The 23,567-nt window shown below is 43.8% G+C and overlaps 1 protein-coding gene and 1 long non-coding RNA gene across 4 annotated transcripts in view; one reads left to right on the plus strand and one right to left on the minus strand.

Annotated features, from left to right (window-relative positions):
- SLC22A15 (solute carrier family 22 member 15) overlaps window positions 1-1,435 on the minus strand; it is a 79,522-nt gene extending 78,087 nt beyond the window's left edge. For all 3 annotated transcript variants that reach the window (XR_006607271.1, XM_004771087.3, XM_004771085.3), the window contains exon 1: window positions 1,257-1,435. Coding sequence is in view for 2 of the 3 variants with exons in the window: in XM_004771087.3 (XP_004771144.1) it covers window positions 1,257-1,343 (87 nt within the window). In the remaining variant the exon portion in view is untranslated. The remainder of the gene's footprint in view (window positions 1-1,256) is intronic.
- LOC106003641 lies at window positions 616-22,331 on the plus strand. The gene is made up of 3 exons (XR_001176244.2): window positions 616-887; window positions 12,199-14,069; window positions 20,606-22,331. It is a non-coding gene; the product is annotated as an uncharacterized LOC106003641 (long non-coding RNA).
- Window positions 22,332-23,567: the final 1,236 nt, after the last annotated feature.

The following is a 23,567-nucleotide window of genomic DNA, read 5'->3' on the forward strand; positions in this document are numbered from 1 at the left end:
AAGGAACTTCAGAATATTGTATATTGGTGAACTGAGAACTTGCTTTGCTAGAAAAAGGACATATACCATCTATCTGTCCATCACTGGAACAGCTCTTCTGGCTAGTGATAGAATCAACTAAACTTGCAAACATTTTAACAGGAAACAGAATCAGAAAATAATCTGTACCTGCCCCCACACCCCCATCTGCCTGTTGAGCATCGCCTTCTGCCAGGTTTAAGCAACTGGCTGGCCGAGTGGTGGTTTGACTCAGGACTTCCTGGTACTTTCCCTAGGATAATTATCATCACAGGGTCATTGAACTTATTTACCTGTCCACCTCCCTCAGTGCCTAGAAGGCAAGGGGGTTCCATGCATCCATCACTGTAGTCGCTGCTAAGCACATAGTAGGTAGGCACTCACTAAATATGTGTTGACTAAAGGAGTAGTGCAATGACTGACTCACAGCAGATGGTAATAAAGAATTTGTGAATGAACTGCTTTTAGAATATTGGGAGCAGTAATTGATGTTAAATGGGCCATTTAGACGGGCAAAGGAGGAGTAACTCTTGCCTGGCAAAGTGTATCTATAGTGACCTTGAGCATAGGAAACCCGCATTTTTAGGCTGGGTGGGGAAGCAGTCCAAGACTTCGGTACAATGAAGAACGGTGTAAAATGGCATTATTCAACTTAGAAAAGTCTCCGCCGGAGGTTGGCCTCTGGGCAGAATGACCCAGCAGAACTTAAAGCGGAGAGGAAGCAAGCCTCTGCACGGAAACCTTCCGGCCGGGAAGCCCCCTCGAATCCAGATACCCAGACCTTCAGGAGGCCGCTCTAGACCGGACCTTCTCAAGCCTGAGATCAGAGCTCTCTCCGTGCTCCAGATTCCAAGGTGACGTAGCCACAGGTGAGAAACAACTCCCTCGCGCATTCCCTTAGTCCAGGTGACCGCGGAACTGGGCATCATCTCTTCCCCAGCTCAAGGGCTGAAGTACACCCCCTCCTCTTTCTCCCCCGCCTTCTCCCACTCGAGGTGGCGGGATGGGTGGGCCTGGCGGAACCGCCCAAGGGGGCAGGCTCTGAGGCTTGGGCGGGCACCGCTGGCCAGGCCCACCGGCGACCTTGGCGGACTGCGACCCAGGCCGGCCCACGCGCGGGGCGGAGTGGGACTCGCGGCCCCTCCGGGTTTGCGCGGACGCGGCGCGGGGGCGGGGAGGATGGTCCGCGGGAGGCGGGGAAGCCGGGTACTGGCGGCGGGGAGCGGCGGGGGACTCACCTGCAGCAGCACGGCCAGCAGGAAGCACAAGTACATCTGGTAGATGCCCATCTCCCCCACCGCCTGGAACGCCTCTTCCACCTCCATGGCTGGCGGGCCCGGCAGCGCCGGCTCGGCCCCGCTGAGCAGAGCCGCAGCGGGAGCGGGGTCAGAGCGGGAAGGGGGCGGGGGCGGGAGCGGGAGCGTGCGGGCGGGGCGGGGCGGGGCGGGGCGGCGCGTCTGCGCGGGCGGGGCGCGGCCCCAGCTGTACCGGGCCGCGCGGCTTTCTGGTGGGGTCCTGGGTCCAAGGGGGCTGGCTGTGCGCGCCGCTCTCGGGGCGAGGGAAGAGGATGTGGGCTCGGGGTGAGGCATCCTCGTGGATGGAGAAACACGGAAACAGCGCCAGCTGGCACCCGAGCCCTCTTGGGGCGGGGGCGCAATAACTGGGCGACCTGGGGGCGGCCCTGAATTGTTTGTCCTGTTGCCCAAATCCGGGGGGGGGGGGTTTAGGGGCGTTGTGGAGCCGTCAGGGAAGAGTACTGGTCAGTCTTTCTTTGCAGTCCTACTCTGTGCTAGCTTTGTAGAGGTCACCGGTAAACAAATTCTTGCAAAGCTGCGAGATTCATTTGCAAACAGAAATAGGCGGCAGGGAAAAAGGAAGTACAAAAGAGCGAAGGTGAAGGTGTGGGACAGGAGGTGATGGATGCCAAGGTGTTTGAAGGATCAGCAGCATTGGCGAGGCAGGGCAGAGTGACCGGTCGCCTGCCTTAAGTCCCCCCATTCCCGCACCCGCTGAGCTTGGTTTTAACAGCTGCCTACAATTCCCTAGTCGGAGCCATGACCCCCAAACACAATGTGGACTGAAGAGGTCACCAACTAATGTTTTATTTAGGCTTTCACATCTAAGAGAGTGAGATAGGCCTACGGTTTTCTTCCTACTGTCCTCGTCTATATTCGGCAGGAAGCTTACAGTGGTTTCCTGTAACAGGTGGAAGTGTTTGATAAAGCTCTCCTTTAAGCCATTCGGATTGGCTAGTTTTGCAGGGCGATCCCATTCATTACAGAGGTAGATAGAAGGAGATACTACATAAATTTTTATGGCTTTCTTTCTTTAGTTTTTTTTTCTAAAAATGTTTCTACTTTATCAGTTGTTATTCCTGTTCTATAATAAACTTGTTCAGTTTGTTCTCTTAAGGTTTTATAAAATCGTGCTCTGGCTCTATGCCCTATTTTTCATTGTTAACACCGTTTATTGTTTATTTTTCACTCTTATCAGTCATGCTACAAGTTTATCTTTAAAAAAAAAAAAAGTCCCAATTTTTATTTTGCGGTTTTTCTTCTTGTATTTGTTTTCTATTTTGTGGATTATGTGAATTCTTTTCCTCCTTACATTTGTTACTGTACAATTCCCTTATTAGCTACATGACTTGAAAGTTTAGCTTATTTGCTTTTATTTTTACTTTTTTAAGAATAATTGTATTTCAGGTTATGCATTTCTCTTTGTTCTGATCTACAAGTGTTGTCATGTGGTTTTGTTGCTTTTAGTTTGGAATATTCCATTCCATGCACTGTCCGCTTTAAACCAGTGAACTATTTGTTAAGTTTCTTTCTTTCTCTGTCTCTTTCCCTCCCTCCCTTCCCCGCTCCCTTTCTTTCTTTCTCTTTTTTTTTTGTTTCCAAGTAAATGTTATTGCTATTTTTTAACAATCCTTTTATTGTTGATTACTAATTTAATTATTTAAATGCTTTTTGAACAGAGATGATATTAAATCTTGCAAATTGTTTGAGGTTTCTTGTGACCAAATATGCAGTCATTTTAGAAAAAATAGGCTGAGTGTGTTGAAAATATTCTCCCTGTGTTTGGGTGTAAGTTTCTCTATAAATTAGATCAAGCTCATTGGTAGTATTCAAATAATGTGTATTACCACTGGATATATCAATTTTTAATGTGTCAAAATCTTCTGAAGTGTTTATCATTTTTGAGTTTTTATCAAGATCTTTTTATTTCTGTGGGTTCATAAAGGTACCAGTTGAATCGTTCCTTTTATCATGATAAAATAGCTCTTTTTTAATGCTTTTTGTCTTGATTTTTATTTTGTCTAATGTTAATATTGCTGCATCCAAGGGTTTTTGGTATTATTTTTCTTGTAATTTTTATTTTCATCCTTTTTTGTTCATTATGGTCTAGGCATGTTTATGGAAGGAGGGTCTTTTTGTCCATCCAATTTGATAGTCTTTGTCTTTTAACATGTGAGTAAAATCCATTTATACTTATTGTGAGTGATATATGTGGAATTATTTCTACCATTTCATTTTCTGTTTTCTGTTTCCCATCATCTCATTTTTCCCCCTTCTTAGCAATCTGTTGGAGTCCGAAAGCCATTTCACCCTGCCCTTCTCTCTTTTTGCTATTTGGGGACCTACACCATCATCATCATGATGATTGCACCATCATCATCATCATCATCATCATTATTATTTTGGTAGTTACACCTATATTTTTAACATCTACATGACCGTACACTCTTCTACAATGTTCATCGTTATTTAAAATTACCTCTATTCTCTTTTCAAACTGATAGGAACCTACAAAAGATTCTGAAAGGATGCAGAACAAGTCTGCCCAAAATATTTCACTTCCGCATGTTCACTCTTTTTAGCAGAAGGCAGTAGAGGCACAGCAGACTCAAGAAAAATTTTCCTCTCTTTTAAACTACCTAAAAGAATCTAGATTGGAGGCCTATCCCAGAAAGAGAATGATTACTAAAGGATAACTTTTTAATCTGAAAGACTTATTTGTATGGCAGGATAAACATCTAATCACCAAACATTTGCTCTTCTTACTGTCCTATGAATTACCCTTTACCCCTTTGAAGTCCCAGGCCCCTATCCCATTCTTTAGTTCAGGATAGCATATAAGCCCCAAAAGCCCAGCTTGTCCTTGGATATCATGTTCATATTCCCTGTATGAAAAAAATTAAATGTTTTTTTTCCTGTTAATCTACCTTATGTTATTAGACCAGCCAAAGAACCTAGAATGGTTAAAGGAAAATGTTTTCTCCCCAACAATTCCAAGAAAGCTTTATCTGAGAAAACATAGGAGGACATAAAGATGTTATATTCTGGAAAACTTTGTTAGGTGACTCAAGAAGTTACTGTTGTGGTACTAAACCATTGATGGAGAAAATTTGGAAGTGTTTTATTAAAAAATTTCTATTCTTAAGAAAAATTAGCCTGCACTTGGAAATAATAAGAAAGTAAGAAGACGACTATGTGTGCTTCTAATGTAGTAATGAAGCATCATTTAACAGGCCAACCACATGGTTATTTAATACTCTAAGAGAATTTACCTGTGGTTACTACACAGGTTATTACTACCTGTGGTTACTGTGGTTACTACAAATTAGAGTCCAGATACTCTGCAGTTCTATGTAAATTTTTGTTTGGTAGAGATGTAAAGATTATGTTCAACAGAAAAGACAACCTATTATTTAATTACCCTATAAAACATTCACTAGTTTTGTACAAATCTAGAAATCCCATTTTAACATACTTATTTTTTTTCTAGAAATTACCAGTGCCTCAAATTACCAGTGCCTCAAAGGTGTTCTTAGCACCAGCTTTTCCAGAGTACTGGTTCTTTCATCAATTGAAATAAAATATTTGACATGGGTTCATTCTCTATTGGTAAGAGAGTCACAGTTTAGCTTTTGAAAATTTTTCTTTGACATTATGATGTATGGGGAATGAAAAATTATAAATTAATACTCATATGATATACAGCTAACTTAAATTGTTAAGTAGAAATTGGGTAAGTTTAGTTTATCTTCTTAAAAGTTTATATTATAATTCATCTTATATTAGATGTATATGGACATATATGCTAAAAGCAGTTGGGAAGTGTGAGAACAGAAAGTATAATCTGCAGATTGTCAGAAATAAGATCTGATGGAGGAATCTGATGGAGAAATAAGATTTGATAGAGGCCAAGTATGCAGTGCTAAGGAGCTTGAACTTTCTCTTACAGGTGATAGGGAGCCACTGAAGTGTTTTAAGCTACAGTGGTATGATTTTTAAAGATGACTTGACAGCAGTGTTAAAAGCATGTAACACCAGTTGAAACACTGCTCTAATGGCCCAGGCAAGAACCAAATGAGGACCTGAGGGTTTAAACCAGAACAGTAATAATAAAGATGGAGAAGTGAGGTCAAATTTAAAGTAAAATTTCAAAAATTAATAGTGACTGCATTTTGCACAGGCAAAAGAGAGAGAACTCAGAAGCGACTCCTGTGTTTCTGACCTTGATGACTCGGGAGATGGAGGTACTCTTAACTGAGGTAGGGAACACAGAGGTTGGAGTAGATTGGTAGTGGTGGGTTGCAGGGCCTAGGACAGGAATGGTGGCTCCGACTGACGTTGCTCTTTTAAATGGTCGTTGCCCCTTTAAGATTCTGCCCTTCCCCCTTAACCCACCCAGACCCCTGCTGGATTTCCTTGCCCTAATTTACTGTCAGCACCAAAGCTTCTGAGCATGCGCTGAAGAAAGAGCTGGACTAATTAAAGCTCTCCTGAGGCTCAAGGTATTGCATCTGTGGCTCTCAGCAAAGAGTTCCATTTTGAGAGTGTATTTTCCCCATCTGACTATTCTTTTCTCATTTTTCTTAAGCCCTTTCCTACTACAATCTTGTAGTACCTGAATCTTTATCAGGAATGATGAGCATTGTGGGGGGTTTTTTAATAATAAAAAATTAAAATAATGTTTAAAATAGGGTGTCTGTCAATAAACACTTTGGAGGATTTGAGGAGAAAAGCCGTAAACTTTATCTGGTAAATTATATGAAGCATTGAGGCAAAAAGACTCAATCTTTATAATCTTTCTAAATTATTCTAAAAGCTGCACACCTACCCACTGTATCATGTCTTCTGCTCTATTGGTAATTTGGTGGGCTGGAGGGCTATTGAAATTTGGTGTGCAAGATAAGACTTCATGCATGTCAAGTGTTGTTTCAAGTCCTGGGAAATCAGTGTCGTAGATCCGCCTAAATATACCAAAAATTATTATCTTCCTTAAAAATCTAAAGAATATTTTCCCTTCTGCATAAACCTTCATGCTGTGATAACCTTTCATTGTTAGTTCTTCACGGCAACACACCTTCATAAAGGTAACCGAAGTTCAAATACCTCTGTCAACCTTAAGTTGATATAAACACCACAAATATGATGGGAATAACCAGATCACAAGGAAGCCTCCCTCCTGGGAGGAAGGAGCAAGAAGACTGAGGGAGGAGAAGCAAAAAGCAGATGGAATTGGCAGGGAGATGAACGTGTCTCCATCAACCAGCCCCCCAAACCAACAACTATCATTCAGAACCATTGTCTACTAGTATAGACAAGTATATACTAAAATAAATCTAAATTAGTGGAGAGAAATTGGCCATTCCCATGTCTTAAACCTTAGCAATACAGGAAAAGAGGACCGGCATTAAAGAGAGCCTGTGATGTGATGAGCACTTGAGGTTCTATGCAACTGACGAATTATTGAACTCCACATCTGAAATTAATGAGATACTATATGTTGGCTAATTGAATTTAAATTAAAAACAAAAGCAAATGAGGATAAGTAGAGTTAGGTCTAAAATTCAAGAGGTTGGTAGAGGGACATGAAGTATGAGAGAAATCAGCCATTAATTGTGTGTGAAGTTAGACAGTAGAGTGTTTTGCTTGCTGAGTCCAATTTTACATGCTGTCCCAAGAGGCACTGAGCTAAGATAATAGGACATTCATTTAATTCAACAAACTCATTCCTGAGTGCTCAGCTTGAATGAAAATGTTCATGTTGTTGTTCCTGGGGCTGCTGCTACTATTTCTTACATGGGAGTCACCCAACAAGGGAATACAGCCCGAAACGATGAATTTCCTTTACTCATGGGGTCAATTAACTGGGACTACAACGCAGTAGGATGGGTGAACATTTAGCCTGTACAAGGACAAGTGCTTCCATGTTGCCCCAGATTAAAATCTGGATGTTCTTGGAGCTGTGTTCACCACCTTAGCTGTTGAGTGTTGCTCAAAGCTGATGATAACCTGCACATGGAGAATTTTAACCACAACTGGTTCTTCCAGTTAAAACCAACAACTGACGTTGCTTTCAGAAAATAGTCAACCAAAGTAGATGTCAGAGAATCAAGTGTGATCTACTCAATCTTAGATAGGAGAGCTCGCCAATCCTAAAGCATTCCAAAAATGTAAGTATTAGATTCATTCGACAAACACTTGCTGAGCAACTCCTCTGTCCTGGGGGATGTTCTGGGTGTGAGGAATACGGCATTAAGCCAGCAGCGCCTCTCCCTCTCCCTCTGCCTGGGCACTTGCATTCCAGGGAAGACTTCCTTCTTGGCTGCAATTCTGGATGGCTGGGGTGGTGGAGGAGGAAGTGGCAACTATGTAAATTGCATGCTGGCTCTACTATCTGATCATGAAACCAACCCCAAATCCAAACGTTACAATGTGGATAAAGTAAATCATAAAGCACTTTGCAATCCAGTCAATCTTCTTCAGTCCCTGTATTTATCTGCCTTAAGAAGAATGTAACCAAACGTCATCTCCAGTAATGAAAGTCACTCAGTAGAAAGTTACAATAATGCACAAATTCACAAAAGAATCTGCCTGATCTTCAGAACCAAAGGAATCCCTGAATCCCTCGTTTACTGGCATACAGCTATCTGAGCCAAAAGATCATAATGCATTTTCAACAATATAAACTCCTCTTGATCATCCTCATTTGTGTGAGAAGAGTGTCTTATGGACAGCCGAACAGAACCAGTCAAATCCTCTGTCAGTTGTGTTTTCCAGCGCAAGATTTTGAATATTCTCGGCTTCATTTTCCGCTCTTACCAGGGCTGAGACGCTTCTGTCACCTTTTTTTTTTTAGTCACGTGTTCTCCCGCAAATCTAATGCAAGTGAATGGTTTTTCTCAGGAAAAGGAGGATGCAGGAGAGGGCGCACTCACACACGTATTTTGAATACAATTTTTTTTAAAAAAATCACCTAGTCCAACCGCAACATGATAGAAATCATGAATTTAAGGCTATTGGACATTAGATAATATGTTCAGAATGATTAAGGAAGGTCGAGAAAGTCACATGCTTGGTAGAAAGGTACATGAAAACCCCAATTCTCAAAAGTTTGGGCTTTTTTGTTTTTTAAAAACTACCGGAGGCTGCTCTCCGGTTACAGGCCCCATCTCTGAGCAGTTTTTTCTTGCGTGGAAATATGAATATAGCACAATGTTATCTTTGGAACACATCTGAGCTCTGATTCCTTTGTAAACAGTAAATATGCGCCCGAATCCACAGTGATGTTGAGGTTGGGGGCTGAACAGGACCTGCCTGTCTCCCAAGCCGGAGACTTGAGTTGGGTGTGTGTAATAACTCAGCAACGTGACTGCAATCACAAACACACACAGAATGAGTTCTCCTCTGTTGTGTTTGCAGCCGAAGAATGGAATCGTGTTACAGCTTTCCTTTTTGTATTACTCCTCACTCAACAGCCATTCTGCTTTTGACCTGGGAAAACTGGGCCACAGAGATGCTGCACCATCAGGCATATTTCCTGTTGGGCTGTGAATGTCTAGCATATAGCTGATTCTGATTCACACCTCCTTAAGTCCTCTACCAATCCATGAAAGGCTATTTTGTCTCTTTGGTGCACTGTCCAAGCACCTTCTGCAGACAAAACAGCAACTGGTTCTTTGGGTTGTTGCCGGGAGATGACGATCTTCAGTCCCAGTGGTCAGTGATGCCTTCTCAGTCTGTCTGTTAATTGGCTGTGTTGCTAATGATGTGTCCTTGTCATGACAGTGTCCTGGTGACCAGCCTTCCTTTCCTCTCCATCTTCCTCCCACGCCCATACATGGAGGGTCAAAGGAAGAAGTAAGATAGGTGAAAAAAGGCGGGATTTTAGGAGTGCAATGGCTATGGCATAAAATAAAACAACCCAAGCAATGAGAGATACTTGAATAAAGATCCCTGAGTCCTTTGAAGTCTATGTCTTTATTTTTATCCCTGCTTTTTCCCAGCTGTGTATCTGTGAGATTAAAACGTGCTCGGTTGCAAGGAGATGGGTGTCCCTTCGAACAACGTACAATGGAAAGATATTTCCAGAGTTCATTTGGTTTTTACTTTGTGGGATATTAATACAAGCCCATAACCAGACAACCACTTAAGCAGAGAAGTTTCCTCTTCTGTGGTGTGGCTTGCACAGGGAGTAGGCATTCTGATGGAGATGTCCTATTGGAAGCTGGATGCAGAAGGCAAGGATGGATGTCGTGCTGGGGCTCTCTTCTGGCCCCGCCAGCAGGTGACCAGCTGGCACCAGAGACAAGCATGACAGCTTGGTGCACTCAACTGAGACCCACGTTTCTATTTTCCTTCATCCAGGGAATAGCTAAAAACACGATCTCTAATTCCCTTACTGGCATGGGGCAGTGCAGAAATAAATGAGCTTTGAGTTAAAGATTCTAAACAAAAATATGTCCAAACAATTTTCAAGCTGACACTTGGTAGTCGTGTTTTGAGAACTGAGTGATCTATGAACCAAAGTCTTGTGGGGCCCATGCATTCTCCACCCTAGAAACACACTTAAAAAGGCTGATGATACGAGAGACTTCACATTTGAAAATTCAGCCTTGAGCGCAGTGTTTATGGGATGAATATCTTTCTGGGAGACCTATACCATCTTGATGGGGATGCAGAGGTAAGCGAGAAGATTCGACCCTTCTCCTTTGACCATAGATTGCCTGATTTGACCTAGAATCAGCACAGCCATGCTGAAGACTCACAAATATTTCAAATGAGCTCTTCAATCCTAATGCTTTCCTTTTCACTAATAGTTCCTTTTTAATTTTAAGGGTACCTTAAAAAATACCCTTAAAGCTCCCAAAGGATGGTTAAAAGGAGGGGAAACAAAAAAAGAAAAGAAGATAATATAGCCAGCAATTAAAGAGAACTCTGGAGGCACCTGGGTAGCTCAGTCGGTTAAGAAAAAGACTCCTGGGGGCGTCTGGGTGGCTCAGTGGGTTAAAGCCTCTGCCTTCGGCTCAGGTCATGATCCCAGGGCCCTGGGTTTGAGTCCCACATTGGGCTCTCTGCTCAGCAGGGAGCCTGCTACCTTCTTTCTCTGTCTGCCTCTCCACCTACTTGTGATCTCTGTCAAATAAATAAATAAAATCTTCAAAAAAAGAAAGAAAGAAAGAAAGAAAGAAAGAGAAAAGGACTCCTGATTTTCGACTCAGGTCATGTTCTCAGGGTCCTGAGCCGTGTGTCGGGCGCCATGTTCAGCAGTCTGTTTCTCTTCCTCTCTCTCAAATAAATAAATAAATCTTTAAGAAAATGAGAGACTGACCTCAGGTTCATATGAACCACAAGGCAGGTGCACCTGAGACGCAAGCAACCTGCTCGGCCCCTCCGCCCTAGCCAGCTGCTCTGTGCTCAGAGACCCGGAAGTCCTGTATTTGCTGCAAACAATGTCCTTTCTGGGCCAGACTGCACTAGAACTCTATGGCAGTTGTACCCACCTCCCGGCTTCCCAGCACCTGCAAGGTCACTTTATTCCTTCCGGATTATATATGATATGTTTCCCAAGACCACTTGAAAATTCTTCCGTACAGGGAAACAAAAGGAGAAACTTACATGAAACAATATCTTTCCTCCTTAGAAGCTGTCTGGCTAGTTGTAGCTGTTGGGAGGGTGGTGTGGGATCCAGAGGTTAACTGAAAAACAAATCATGATGGGATTGCTTATATTTTCATTTTTTACAGCTTCCACTTCTCATTATATGTATGCTTTCCTTTAAATACAAGGGCGTATTTGTAATAACTTTTGAAGTCCTTTTTTGCCAATCTGCCAATTCTGTTATCTCTTCCTCGGTGGGTGTGTTTGTCTTGACTGATTTTTCTCCAGATTGTAGGTCTTAAATTCCTGCTTCTCGTATATATTTTTTTCTATCGAATGCTGGAAATTGTGAATTTTGGTCATTGAGACCTGGAGTTTGTCTTAGTTAAAGGATATTAGGTTTTATTCTGGCAGGCAGTTAATCTATTTGTGCATCAGCTTGACCTTTTGAAGCTTTTTCTTAAGCTTTGTTGGAGCGGCTTTGGAGTAGCCTTTACCGCAGGGCTAATTTAGTCCTCCAACAAAAGCATGACTCCTCTGAAGTGTCTGGTCCTACCCCAGGTGTTCATTGTAGTCGCTTCACACCATTTGGGCTTTTGCCTTTTCTATATCCTGGAATTGCTCTTTATGGGAACGCCAATAACTCTGACATCCAAAGGAGACTTTTCTGTTTCTGTCTTACTTGATCTCTTGGTAGTGGCACTGAACGCTCTTAGCCACTCCCACCTTCTTCAAACACTCTTTTCTTGGGACTTTGTTTCTGTACCTTACTTGTTCTGCTCTTACCAGCAGCAGTTTTGCTGGCACTCTTTCTACCTAATCTTTCAATATTCCTCAGTGTTTCCCTGAAGCCCCCTTCCCATTTCACTCTACATTCTCTCTTTCTCTGGAGGATCTCATGCTGCCCCATGGCCTCCACTCCCATCTAGCTTACAGGGGAAAAAAATTGTGTGCGTGTGTGTGTGTGTATGTGTGTGTGTGTGTAGGTGTGTGTGTGTGTAGGTGTGTGTTCTCAATTCTTGACTTCTTCCACCCTTCAGACTCCCCATTACCAACCTCACCTTCAGTATCTCTTTTGGGACATTTCAAACACATCATGTACTATAGTGACCTCATGATTCTAGCCCACTGCCCCACACCTGCTTCTCTTCCAACATTCTCACTTGTGAAAAGGCATTACCTAGTTTCTCATGCAAAACAAACAAACAAACAAAAAACCACCCGAGTCATCCTTATAGCCTTGCCCTTGATGTATATGAATACCAAATACAATCATTTTTTTCCCTTCTAGATATCTGCTGAATCTGTCTCCAGGACCCCACAAGAATCTGTTGGCCTGCACACCAAGAGTGGTTCTAGAGCAGAAGGGAGACACAGCAGTGTTAATATGGCAGGATTGAAACAATCTCAGAGTGTTGTCCACAGCCAGATGGTTTGGGAAGAAGCAGAACATTTTCTATATCCGTGGAGAACAGATTAGACATGGTATAGGGAAGAGGGGACCCGAGGAGTTTTCAAGATGGGACCAAGAGGGTGCAGCAGAAGGCCGGGTGAACCTCTGACCATGGGTCAAACAGGACCAAGGACTTCCCAGTATGACAGGATCAAGGAGACCAGATTGTTCACAGCATACATTCCTCCCCAAATTCAGATCAATACCAAGGAGGTGGGAAGACCCTCAAATTGACTGAAATCAGATTTCTAACTTCAAGAAGAATGGGAACTTGACGATGAAATGAACTTCACATATATGCCAAATAATATTCTCCTTCTTTGCAAAGGAATAAAAATCATACCCAGTACAGGAACAACGTCACTGATAAAGACTTGCTGTTTGCCCTACATTGTGAACAAGCGTAAATGCAAAGAGGAAGTAGGCTCTGCAGTCAGGCAATGTTCATTGCCACCATCCTCAACCAAGCCACGGTCATCCCTTTCCTGAACACCAATAATCACCTCCTTAGGATTCTCTCACCTAAATTCTTGCTTTCCTCCAATCTCAAATTTCCATACCAAAATAGGAGTGATCTTTTTGGTATGCAAACCTGATCCTATCACTCTTCTGCTTAGAACCCCAATAGCTTTTCTTCATTTTTAGAATGAAGTCCTTATCCATTTACCGGGGTCTTTGAGGCCCTGCACTGTCTTGCCAGTTACCCCTGGGGCACCTCGCCTTCATTCTCCTGCACTGGACCTCTCCTGGCTCCTCTGGGGTGCTAATTTACAGGCCTCCCTCTGCCTGGAATGTGCCTCCTGGGTCCCCTGCACATATCCTCGATCCTTCAGTTCCTGGCTCCAAGGCCACTCCTCCCCGCTTCTTCCTTCGCCCCAGTCAGTCTGGGGGCTCCTCGAGCCACTCACATTTGCTCCCTGCCCCTTTACCTCATTGTGCTTGACCACCTCCCGGCTTCTGTTCTCCATGAGGGCAGGGCCAGGGTCTTTTACCCTCCATACCCAGGGCACTTGCTATGCCCCAAATGGAGCAGTCTGGCACAAAAAAGATTGCAAGAAATGCTGGGTGAAGGAAAGGAGTCCAGAAAGCGAATTCGCACCAACGCATTAACAAAGTGTTCAGGTGCTGGCCTAGAGCATATTCTGATACATTTAAAGCAGCCTGTCTATCCTGGAAAAGCTTGAACTCTTGACATATTGCTTAGGGAGGCACGTCTGAGCCCCTGACACTTCCAGGCTGCTGTTCGCTAGGAGGAAAGGCAGGCGACCTTCTACTATTACCTCTGAATCCCTAGGTGCTTGTCCACCTGCTTCTCTAACCTGCCTCCCCTCCCACGGTGCTCAGCCCACAGGGGTTTTCTGTTCCTGAAACCCACTAAGTTCTCGCCATACCCAGGTCCTCGAGTGCCCTCTGCGGGGTGCTCCCTTCTCCCCCACCTTGCTTGTCAGGAAGTGAGCTCCTTGACAGCACCAGTGCGGTTTCTGTCCGGCTCTGCTGGCCCCTGTCGCTCTGCGCAGTCCCCTCAGCGCTCTGTCTCCGCAGGGGCGTTGGACTCCAGGTGGTGATTTTACGCATTTGTATATTTACTTCCTTCAACTCGTGTTCTCTACTACGCTGTGAGTGAAGGCGGGGAGCACGTGGACCTTGCTTCCTACGTCCTGCCAGGATCTAGCCCAGGTCCTCCGGCATAGTATTTGGGCAAATACTCAGTAAGTATTTGTTGAATGAAAAAACTGATGTGTATAATACACCACAAGCTGACAGACGGCTATTAACTCTCATACCATACAGAGCTTCACAAGGAGAATCGGGATGCTTTTGTTAAACTGCGGAGGTTTGGCAAGTCAGACGTAAAAGTAACCCCGAAGTTGTACCTCGGGGGTTCCCTGGAACTAGGGGTGGAAGGTACTGGGAGGCGGAGGGCAGGGGCTGGAGAACCCGGAGCTGGAGAATGGGGGTGACAGGAAAGCTGAGGGAGCAAATGCTGTTTGGAGCATTTAGCCTTAGATTTGTATTCTCCTGAGACCTTTCCCTTCGAGATTTCTATTTTCCATGCTTTAAGCCTGCAAAAACGAATGTGAATGAAGGGAAAAATTATTCAGCCCTGGTTAATTTTGTGAAGTCACTGGAGTTCTATTTTAGTTTCCCATTGCTGCATGTAACAAATAGCAAACTGCCACCCAGGTAGTCGCTGAATAACCACGGCAATTTACTCTCTTCCAGTCCTAGAGGCCGGAAAGTCTGGGAGAGTCTAATGGGGCTAAACTCCAGGTGTCAGCAGTCTCCTTCTGGGAGGGTCCAGGGGAGAATCTGTTCCCAGCCCCTTCAGACTCCCAGGGGCTGCCACCGACTTGGTTTGTGATACACCTGTCCAGTCTCTGCTTCCTGTTCACACTGCCTTCCCTTCTGTGGCCAAGTCTCCATCAGCCTCCCTCTTGCAAGGACATGTGTGGTTATATTTAGGGTCTACCTGGATAACCCGGGATCCTCTTCCTACACCACGGATAATCTTTCTCTCTCAAGATCCTTAATTTAGCCTACCGCGGGTCCATCTCAAATTTGAATTTCTAGCCTACGACATCTATTAAAAAGCAGGTGCTCTAGAGGCACCTCGGTGGCTCAGTGGGTTAAAAAGCAGGTGCTCTATTCACTTGGTGTGGGGGTTATTTTTAGATTTCTTTTGTCAAAGATTTTATTTATTTATTTGACAGAGAGAGATCACAAGTAAGCAGAGAAGCAGGCGGGTGGGTGTGGGGGGGGTAGCAGGCTCCTCGCTGAGCAGAGAGCCTGATGTGGGGCTAGATCTTAGGACCTTGAGATCATGACATGAGCTGAAGACAAAGGCTTAACCCACTGAGCCACCCAGGCACCCCATGGTTTATTTTTAGAACTCAACAGGTTCTTTATACTTGTTTTATTCTTCAGAGCTCCAGCGATTTTCAATGCTGAACAAACTTTGGTTCTAAGTGGTAGCGCCTCTCAAACTTTGGTTCTAAGTGGTAGTGCCTCTCAGTGCCTTTCTTATTGATCAAAACTTTATTTTTATAAGCAAGAGCAAATATTTCATAAACCAACAACACAACAGTCTTGTTTTGCATCAGGAATCTCTTTGGAAAGGCAAGTGAAAGTAAACTTAAATAAATATTTGTCTGATTAAAGATCTGTTCTAGAGATGTCAGAAAAAAAAAAAAATACCCAGAGATTTCTGGTCGGCAAAGTGCTGAGCAACACGTTTTCATGTTTCCGATCTTAGCAGACCCAGTACCCCCCTTCCTCCTAGGTGAGGGAAAAATTCACTGCTGAGGATCTTTCTTGTGCTTTTCTATGTTGACTTGACTAAACTGGTGCTTGAAAAATCAACTGAAATGAGTTGTCGCTCCAGGCCATTTTCTCCAACTCCTGAAAACCTGCTAAACTACATATCCCCAGGTAAAAGGCAAATCATCCTTAACTTAAATGATCACTCCCCAAAGGCACATAATTCGAGACAGCCTGAGTCAGGAAGCCTGCAGCTGCTCTTTGAAGGAGACCCTAGTCTCAGGCCAGCAGCAAGGAAGCTGCTTCTAGAAGGAACCCCATTCTTCTCGTCCTGGTTGCAACAGACAGGTGTTTGTGACATTCAGTGCAGTGCCCTGCGACAGGAATATGACCTAAGTGGTGTACTCAAATACAGAATTTAAATTTCTCCTGTAACCACATTAAAAAAAAAAAAGCAAAAACAGGGATGCCTGGGTGGCTCCATTGGTTAAGCATCTGCCTGTAGCTCAGGTCATGATCCCAGGGTTCTGAGATCGAGCCCCGCATCTGGCTCTTGCTTGGCAGAGAGCCTGGTTCTCCTCCCGGCTTGTGCTTGTGCTTGTGCTCTCTCTCTAATAAATAAATAAAATCTTTTTTTTTTAAAAAAAGGGGCAAAAAGAACAAATGAAATTACATACAACGATAGTTTAATCAAATATAGCCAAGACATTATTTCAACATGAATCAATAAAATAATTATTGAGGGATTTGTACAATCTTTAAAAATGTTTTAATAGTAAATCGTGATTCTGGTGTGTTATTTTTACCTTCAGTGTATGTCAGTTTGATCCAGCCACATTTTGAGGGTTTGGTAAGCCACGTGTAGCTAGTAGCTATAGTGTTGGCCTTTTGGGGTGACTAAGAAAACTGTACTTGGTCAGTAGTGACACTTCACCGTTAGATGCATTCCTTTTTTTTTTTTTAAGATCTTATTTATTTATTTGACAGACAGAGATCACAAGTAGGCAGAGAGACAGGCAGAGAGAGAGGAGGAAGCAGGCTCCCCGCTGAGCAAAGAACCCAATGCGGGGCTTAATCCCAGGATCCTGGGATCATGACCTGAGCTGAAGGCAGAGGCTTTAACCCACTGACCCACCCAGGCACCCCTAGATGCACTTCTTGACTCTTTTTTATACATTCTGGTTTTGCTGTATTTTTGCTTATTGGATTTCTTGTTAGCTGTTAGTCTTGGTTTATTTTCTTCAATGGGGAAATGCGAATTTTCTCCTAAGGGGTAGAAGCTGGAGAATAAGCCATGCACTGAAAAAGAGACAAAATGTCCAGAATGTGATCTAGGCCCTGAAAGACAGCACATGGGTGCTGGGAGGGTGACAGAACTAATGGCACTGTGCCTTCAGTGCCTGATGGATAAATGGCCTAGGGGGAGGTGTCTCAGTGTCCTGTCTCCAAGGATCCAATTTTCTTGATTTCTGGTGATGAAACAAAATGGAGCAGAACTGGCCAATGTGTCCAACCCTCCATTTCCTTTGGCAACCTTTCTTTAGGCTCAAAGAATTCCTACCTTGTAGTTAGAATATAAAAAGAGTTAATCTAGGATATAAACCACCAGCAAATGAATGAATGGAAATATAGCTATGTAAAAATTGCAATAGAATGAAATCTCAGTTAACATTAAAATATCTGATCCAAATCTGAATATTTCACATTTATGTTTCTATGTTTTATATTTATGTTCACATAATATGTCCACATGGCTGTGGACATTAATAGTGTCTGACTTTGATATTACTAAGAGGAAAAAATGGACGTAATTATAGGACAAATAATCATTGACTGATGAGGTGCTTTTATATTGTTTTGTTCTTCTAATCTGACTATCTATTAGTAATAGTATACTAAATGTACAATGTTCCTTGTTGTGGCCTTATTAGAGAATAAGATATTCCACTGGAACAACAGAAAAAATGAACACTTTTCATAAAATCATATAGGTCCTCCATTTAAGCTCTGGGTCGATTTCTTGATATTTTCGCTGAAACCACTTTTCTCAGAGCTTAAAGATCACAGCTGAGGCATGGGAGAAGGATTCTGATCCCTGAAAAGAGGGTAAACCTTGTTTCATCTCTCAGCCTCAGTCCTATGGAAGCCAACGAAGGGAGAGAGATGTTGACAAATTGGCCACACTGTCAAAACATTGAGAGAAACAAAACAAATAAAAATATGGAGAGAGGAGGGAAAAAAAATAAACATAAGAATAAAGATAGAATGTGACTTTTGACGCTTTCTCATAGTTTCTATCTCTGCTGAAATTCCCTCCTGCTTCTTGTTCTCCTTTCCCATTAGATCCTTAAGGGTAATAATTGTAGTTCTTTAGGCTCCTTGCCTGATCATTGGACCATCTGGATCATCTCTGAGTCAGGATCTTTGGTTGCTTTGTCCTGCAAATGTTATTACCCTTTGATATTCATATGTCTTATAATTTTTGGTTGAATGCTGGTCATTGTATGTAAAAACACAGTCAAGACAGAGATAAATAGTATTTATGTCCAGAAATAGGTATGCTGCTTTTTTTCTGACAGTCCCTAGAGATGGAGGCCTAAGTCAGTATAGCCAGGAGTTGAGCTGAGTTTGTTGCCTTCAGTACATCACAGGATTTCTGTTCAATAAAGAAAATCTAAGCAAAGGTAATTAAAAGGTGATAAATTGGGAGAAGATATTTCCAATGTCCACCATACCTAAAAAAGATCAGAAACAACTTCCAGTCAACAACAACAACAAAAACAGGAAACCCAACAGAAAAATGGGCAAAATGTATGTCTAGACAATTCTCAGAAGAGGACATTGGGATAGCTAACAAATAGATGAAGACACGCTTAATCTCACTTTATGGAGAGGTGAAAAAGTACGGCAAGGTCTGCTGACATAACAGTGAGGAAACAAAAGCCCTCATGTGTGCAAGGGTCAACATTCAGGTAAGCAACCAATTCCTGGGTATACGCCTCTGGGAAACTCTTGCCCATGACTGAGAGGAAATACTGCTCAGCAGTAAGTGCATATTGAGTGAAAGTTTGAAACCATGTTCATCACAACATGGTTTTTGGTTAAGTGGAGTTGAAGCAACCCAATCACCTCTTTCTAGAAGCACAGGAAAGTAAACAGTAGGGGAGGGATGTATTTGACAACAGCTAACACTGCCCAAATGGTGGCAGTGTCCCAGGCAGTCTTTTAAGTGCCTCCTGTGTCTTAACACAATTATCTTGACAACAATGTTATAAGTGTTTATAGTACACAAAAGAGGTTGAGTGGGATCAAGCCAGAGGTCATGCAAGCAGTAAGAGTCAGAGCTAGGTTTCAACTCAGGCATCTGGCTCCAGCAGCTGACGATAAGGGGCTGCCTGCCTTCTGGACTGTGTCTCTCTCCCAGAGCCCTGCCTTGTGGTCTGATCAATTCCCCCGCTTTCCAGCTTGTCTTTTCTGTGGAACTTCATTTCTTCTTCAAGGGGAAACAGTTTTCCGTCTAGCAGATAGGAGGACAACTTAACTAGGCTCCGAGTGATTCTTCTCCTACCTAATTAGGGAAAGCATATCCTCCTAGGCCTTTCAAATTCTTATGGTCCTGTGGTGAGGTGCTGGGACTCCAAGCAGCCTCTTTCCTAGTCTTCTCGAGGTTCATTTTCAAATAACCCAAGACAATACGGCGATTGCCTCCTCCAGCTCCCTCTGCCCTGTGGTGCAGGTCACATTCAGCCCTCACAGGATCTTCCAGAGATACCCTTTATGTATCTTTGTGCACACAGGCAGGCTTGAGACAATGTGACTGTCAATCATCCCAGTGGGCTGTGTGGCAGTGAGTCCCTCAGAGGTGACTTCAGTCTGGAAAGCTATTTTTGTCTACACTAAAAACCAGACTGACTATTCCCCTTTGGAATTGTTTTCTTATTTTTATAAAATGTTCCGTCTTCTCCTTCTTTGTGTATTGACTGTATGTTTTGGCCTTGTCTCATTTATCACTTGCCGGCGTGTTTCCTCCCCTGAGGTCTTCATGAGCTGGCCCCTTCATGAGTTGGTTGTGGCTAGGGAATGAGATGGCCCAGCTTGGTAGGAGAGCGTCTAAAGAAATCACAGGTCCTGAGCCAAACACTGAAGTCGGTAAGTGCCATACACTGTGGCCTGCCCTGTGCTGCATTTCTTAGTTCATTCTCGGGACCACCCTGTGAGTTGGGTCAAATTGTCCCAATTTGCAGACACTGAAGCTCAGGGAGGGAAAAGGCTTGCCAAGGGTCCCCTGAAAGGTTGCAGATCTGGGATTCAGCCCAGGTCTTCTGGCACAACTCCCTCAAGTCCTCCATTCTTTGGCGGCATCTCTGATTTCCATGCTCTAAATAGCCAATTAATTAACCTCAACCTAAATGGTATGTTTCTGTATTTAATTTCCTTTTTTCTAAAAACAAGTTACCTATCATTTGAAACACTGCCTTACTTTAGAATATTCACTGGCCTAGTGAAGATTAATTAGCAAATGGAAATTTCCTTCCCGGAAAAAAAAAAAATCACTCGATAATAAGAAACACAATCCAGTTCTTTTTGCTTGATCTTAGCCAAAAGGCTGAGAAGTGATAAAATTCAGTTCTTTTGAAGCCAAGCTCTGTTTCTACCAGCCTGGCTATTCTGCTTGGGGAGGAGTCTCCTTTCCGTGGAGCAGGTTTGTTGATTGACTTAACAAGCGCTTCTGTGGTGTACTATGTACACTATGCATAGAATGTATGGTGTACTATGTAATAGGCACCATTCAGACCCTTTTCAAATATGAACTCTCTCTTACAGCAGAAACTAATGTCCACATCTTCCAGATGAAGAGACTGAGGTTCAGAGAGATCTATTTCTAAGTGGCATAGGCAAGACTTTAATGTGAGAAGTCCAGAGTCTGGAGATTTAAGTGCTGCACCAATTTCCCCTCTTTGCTAACTCATAGTCTGTGTTCTCGCAGGCAAAGGAAGACAGCAGCCCATAAGAGGGAATAGAAACAGAGAGGAGCCAGGAGACCCGTCTCTGTGGACCGGCAAAGAAGCTTTGGAAGCCCCACAACCCGAGATGGCACCACCCTCTGTGTCTCCATCAACTCCTGAGCTGTTCCAGGGAGGGTATCAGTATCGTGGGCTTAGAGAGCAAGAGAGGCCCCCAGTCTTTGTTAGCTGACGCCTCTGGTCTGAAGCAAGTTCATGTGAAAGAGGAACATGTTAGTCTTTGAGGTAACAAATCTAGGAAATGGACACTATGCCTTTCCTCACCCACCACCTGCCTGGTTTTGCAGATCTGGGGTGCGTGTCTGGACCACCTTAGTCTGAGTACAGCAGGTAATACTGAATCAGAAAAATACCTTTTATAAGGAAATGACCTGTGTGTTGAGTTGATAGTCGTGAAATGGAAAGAGAAAGAAAGAATTCCATTTTGCTTCTGCTTTTAGAATATATAGAATGAAAAATGCTCTCAGTTCTACCTTAATCCCCAGAGGGGAGCAGAGGAGTTATCAAAGCCCGGGTCTCAGCCCACATCATCAGGCTCTTCCCTTCCGAGTCTGCTTTGAGGTCTGTCGAGAATCCCCATGGCTTGCTTCCATTTCGCTTCTCTCCAGGTTCCGGCCTTTGGAACCATGAGGCAAGTCACAGGAAGAAGAATGGAGTAAAACCAAAATGAGGAAAGAAAAATTAGTTTGTATGCTTCCTTTTTAAAAAGTAGATAGAATGAGAGTTTTGAACAGGATCATGTGATCCCCACCAGAGTTTCCTGGGAGATGCAGATTCCAGAAGCCGGGGGGCCAGGTCTCTCTTTTGTTGTCTCTGCTTTCCAGCTTCTCTCCCCTTCCCTGTCCTCTCTCAGAGCTTCTGTGCGTGGCTCTGCCTATCTGCTCAGTCATCTTCTCTCTGCCAACCAACTTCCCTGCCCTTTATTTCCCAGGGCATAGACTTTACCTCCTCATAACATCAGCTTTTGTATGAATTTTCTAATCTGTTTGGCATCCAGCACCCTTCACTTCAGCTCCACTGCTCACTCACTCCCTCTTCCCGCTTCCCGTTCCTAATTCCTAGGAGAGCTCTCTGAGATGCCCATCCTTTCCGGACAGGCTGTATAAGCCACAGGCTAGTCTGTCTCAAAATTGGTGGCCTTTAGGCCAGTTGTCCATCACCCATCAGCAGTGGCAATTAGTATTAAATGTGTCTGCCTGGGCTGCAAGGGTGGATGGTGGTGGGAAGTTCCTCTTAAAGAGCATGTGGGTGGACACGCCCCATAAAGCAGTACAGGACAGGCAGGGGAAGCCAGTTAAAATGAGCACACTGCCTGCAGCCACACTTTCACGGTAACTTCAGTGTCCATGTCACTGACCTCCTTCTGCATTAAATGGTGATCAGTGTCTTTATGGTCCTTCCATAGACTCCAAGATAGATGCTTTTGGTATTATGGCTGAGCAGTCTTATAAAGATGGGTAGGGGGACATCTGTTGTTTTACCCTCTGAGAACATAAAGAGATGAAAATAATGATCTGCTACACAGAAGAGAGCCCAGGGCCTTTTCCCTAAGGCAGACCTGGGTCATTTGCCACGTGTACCAAGTGTGACCAGTCTCCAAACAAGCTTTCTTATCTGCAAACATAGGTAGCACAGTACAGTCTTCTTCATGGGGCTGTTAGGAGTTCTTTCCTTAAGAAGTACTTTTTTACAAGAACTTTTTTTTCCTTTTAAAGTCTGATTTGATTTTTTTTAAGATCTTTTTATTTTTTATTTGACAGACAGAGATCACAAGTAGGCAGAGAGGCAGGCAGAGAGAGAGGAGGAACCAGGCTCCTCGCTGAGCAGAGAGCCCAATGCAGGGCTTGATCCCAGGATCCTGGGATCATGACCTGAGCCGAAGGCAGAGGCTTTAACCCACTGACCCACCCAGGCACCCCTTTTACAAGTACTTTAAAAAAGATTTTATTTATTTGAGAGATAAAGAGAGTGAGTTAGAGAGAGAGAATGCACATAAGCCAGGACAGGCAGAGAAGCAGGCTCCCCACTGAGCAGGGACCCGATGCGGGGCTCGATCCCAGGACCCTGGGATCATAACCTGAGCCAAAGGCAGAGGCTTAATGACTGAGTTACCCAGGCGCCCAACAAGTAAAGTATTTTATGTACTAAAGTACTTTTTGTAGTACCTGGCTCAGATTCAATACTCAGTAAATGGTGTTTGTCAGCAGCTATACCCCCTCCTGAGGCAAGTTCAGTTGGCAAGCCTGAACTTGACTGTGGAGGGGCCATGACAACAGAGACTTGGGAAAGTCTGAAGGGTCTATAGTTCGGTAAAGCATATTTATTCTCTGGCCATCTTTTAAAACCCTTGAGAACACCAAAAAGAACGACAACCAAAAGAGAAAACCTCTCTTCATTTTCAACCTACTGATTAAATAGCCAGCGTATCCGTCAGACACCTTAGCTACAAACAACTGAAAGCAGTTCTTGCAGGTAGAAGCAGAAGGAAGGTACCCCACAGAGGTACTGGGAGCTCACTGACTCACTGGGAAAGCTGGGGAATTAGGTCATGACTGGGGATGAATGGAGGGGGGAAGGGAGAGCCACAGCCCAAGGGACCACCTGCACAGTCAGTGGGGGTGCCTGGGCCAGCACTCCACCAGCACCGGACCTTGATGCAGCCACAAAGTCCTGCTGGCCTAACAACTGCGAGGACCAGCTGCAAAATACGTTCTCTATTCCGTGGTTTGGGGTTGTACTTGTTTTTCAAGACTTTGTCTTTTTCAGAACAGTTACAAGTTTACAGAAAAATTGAGAGGAAGGTACAAGGATTCCCCGTCAACCCCGTACCTGCACACCTGCACAGCTCCCCGTTATCAACACCCCCCACCAGAGGGGTGCATTTGTTGCACTGGACACACCATTATCACCCAGAGTCCCTAGTTT

This window comes from Mustela putorius, unplaced genomic scaffold (genome assembly GCF_011764305.1).
Source record: "Mustela putorius furo isolate JIRA1106 unplaced genomic scaffold, ASM1176430v1.1 tig00000585_pilon_pilon_pilon, whole genome shotgun sequence".
NCBI classification, from domain to species: domain Eukaryota; kingdom Metazoa; phylum Chordata; class Mammalia; order Carnivora; family Mustelidae; genus Mustela; species Mustela putorius.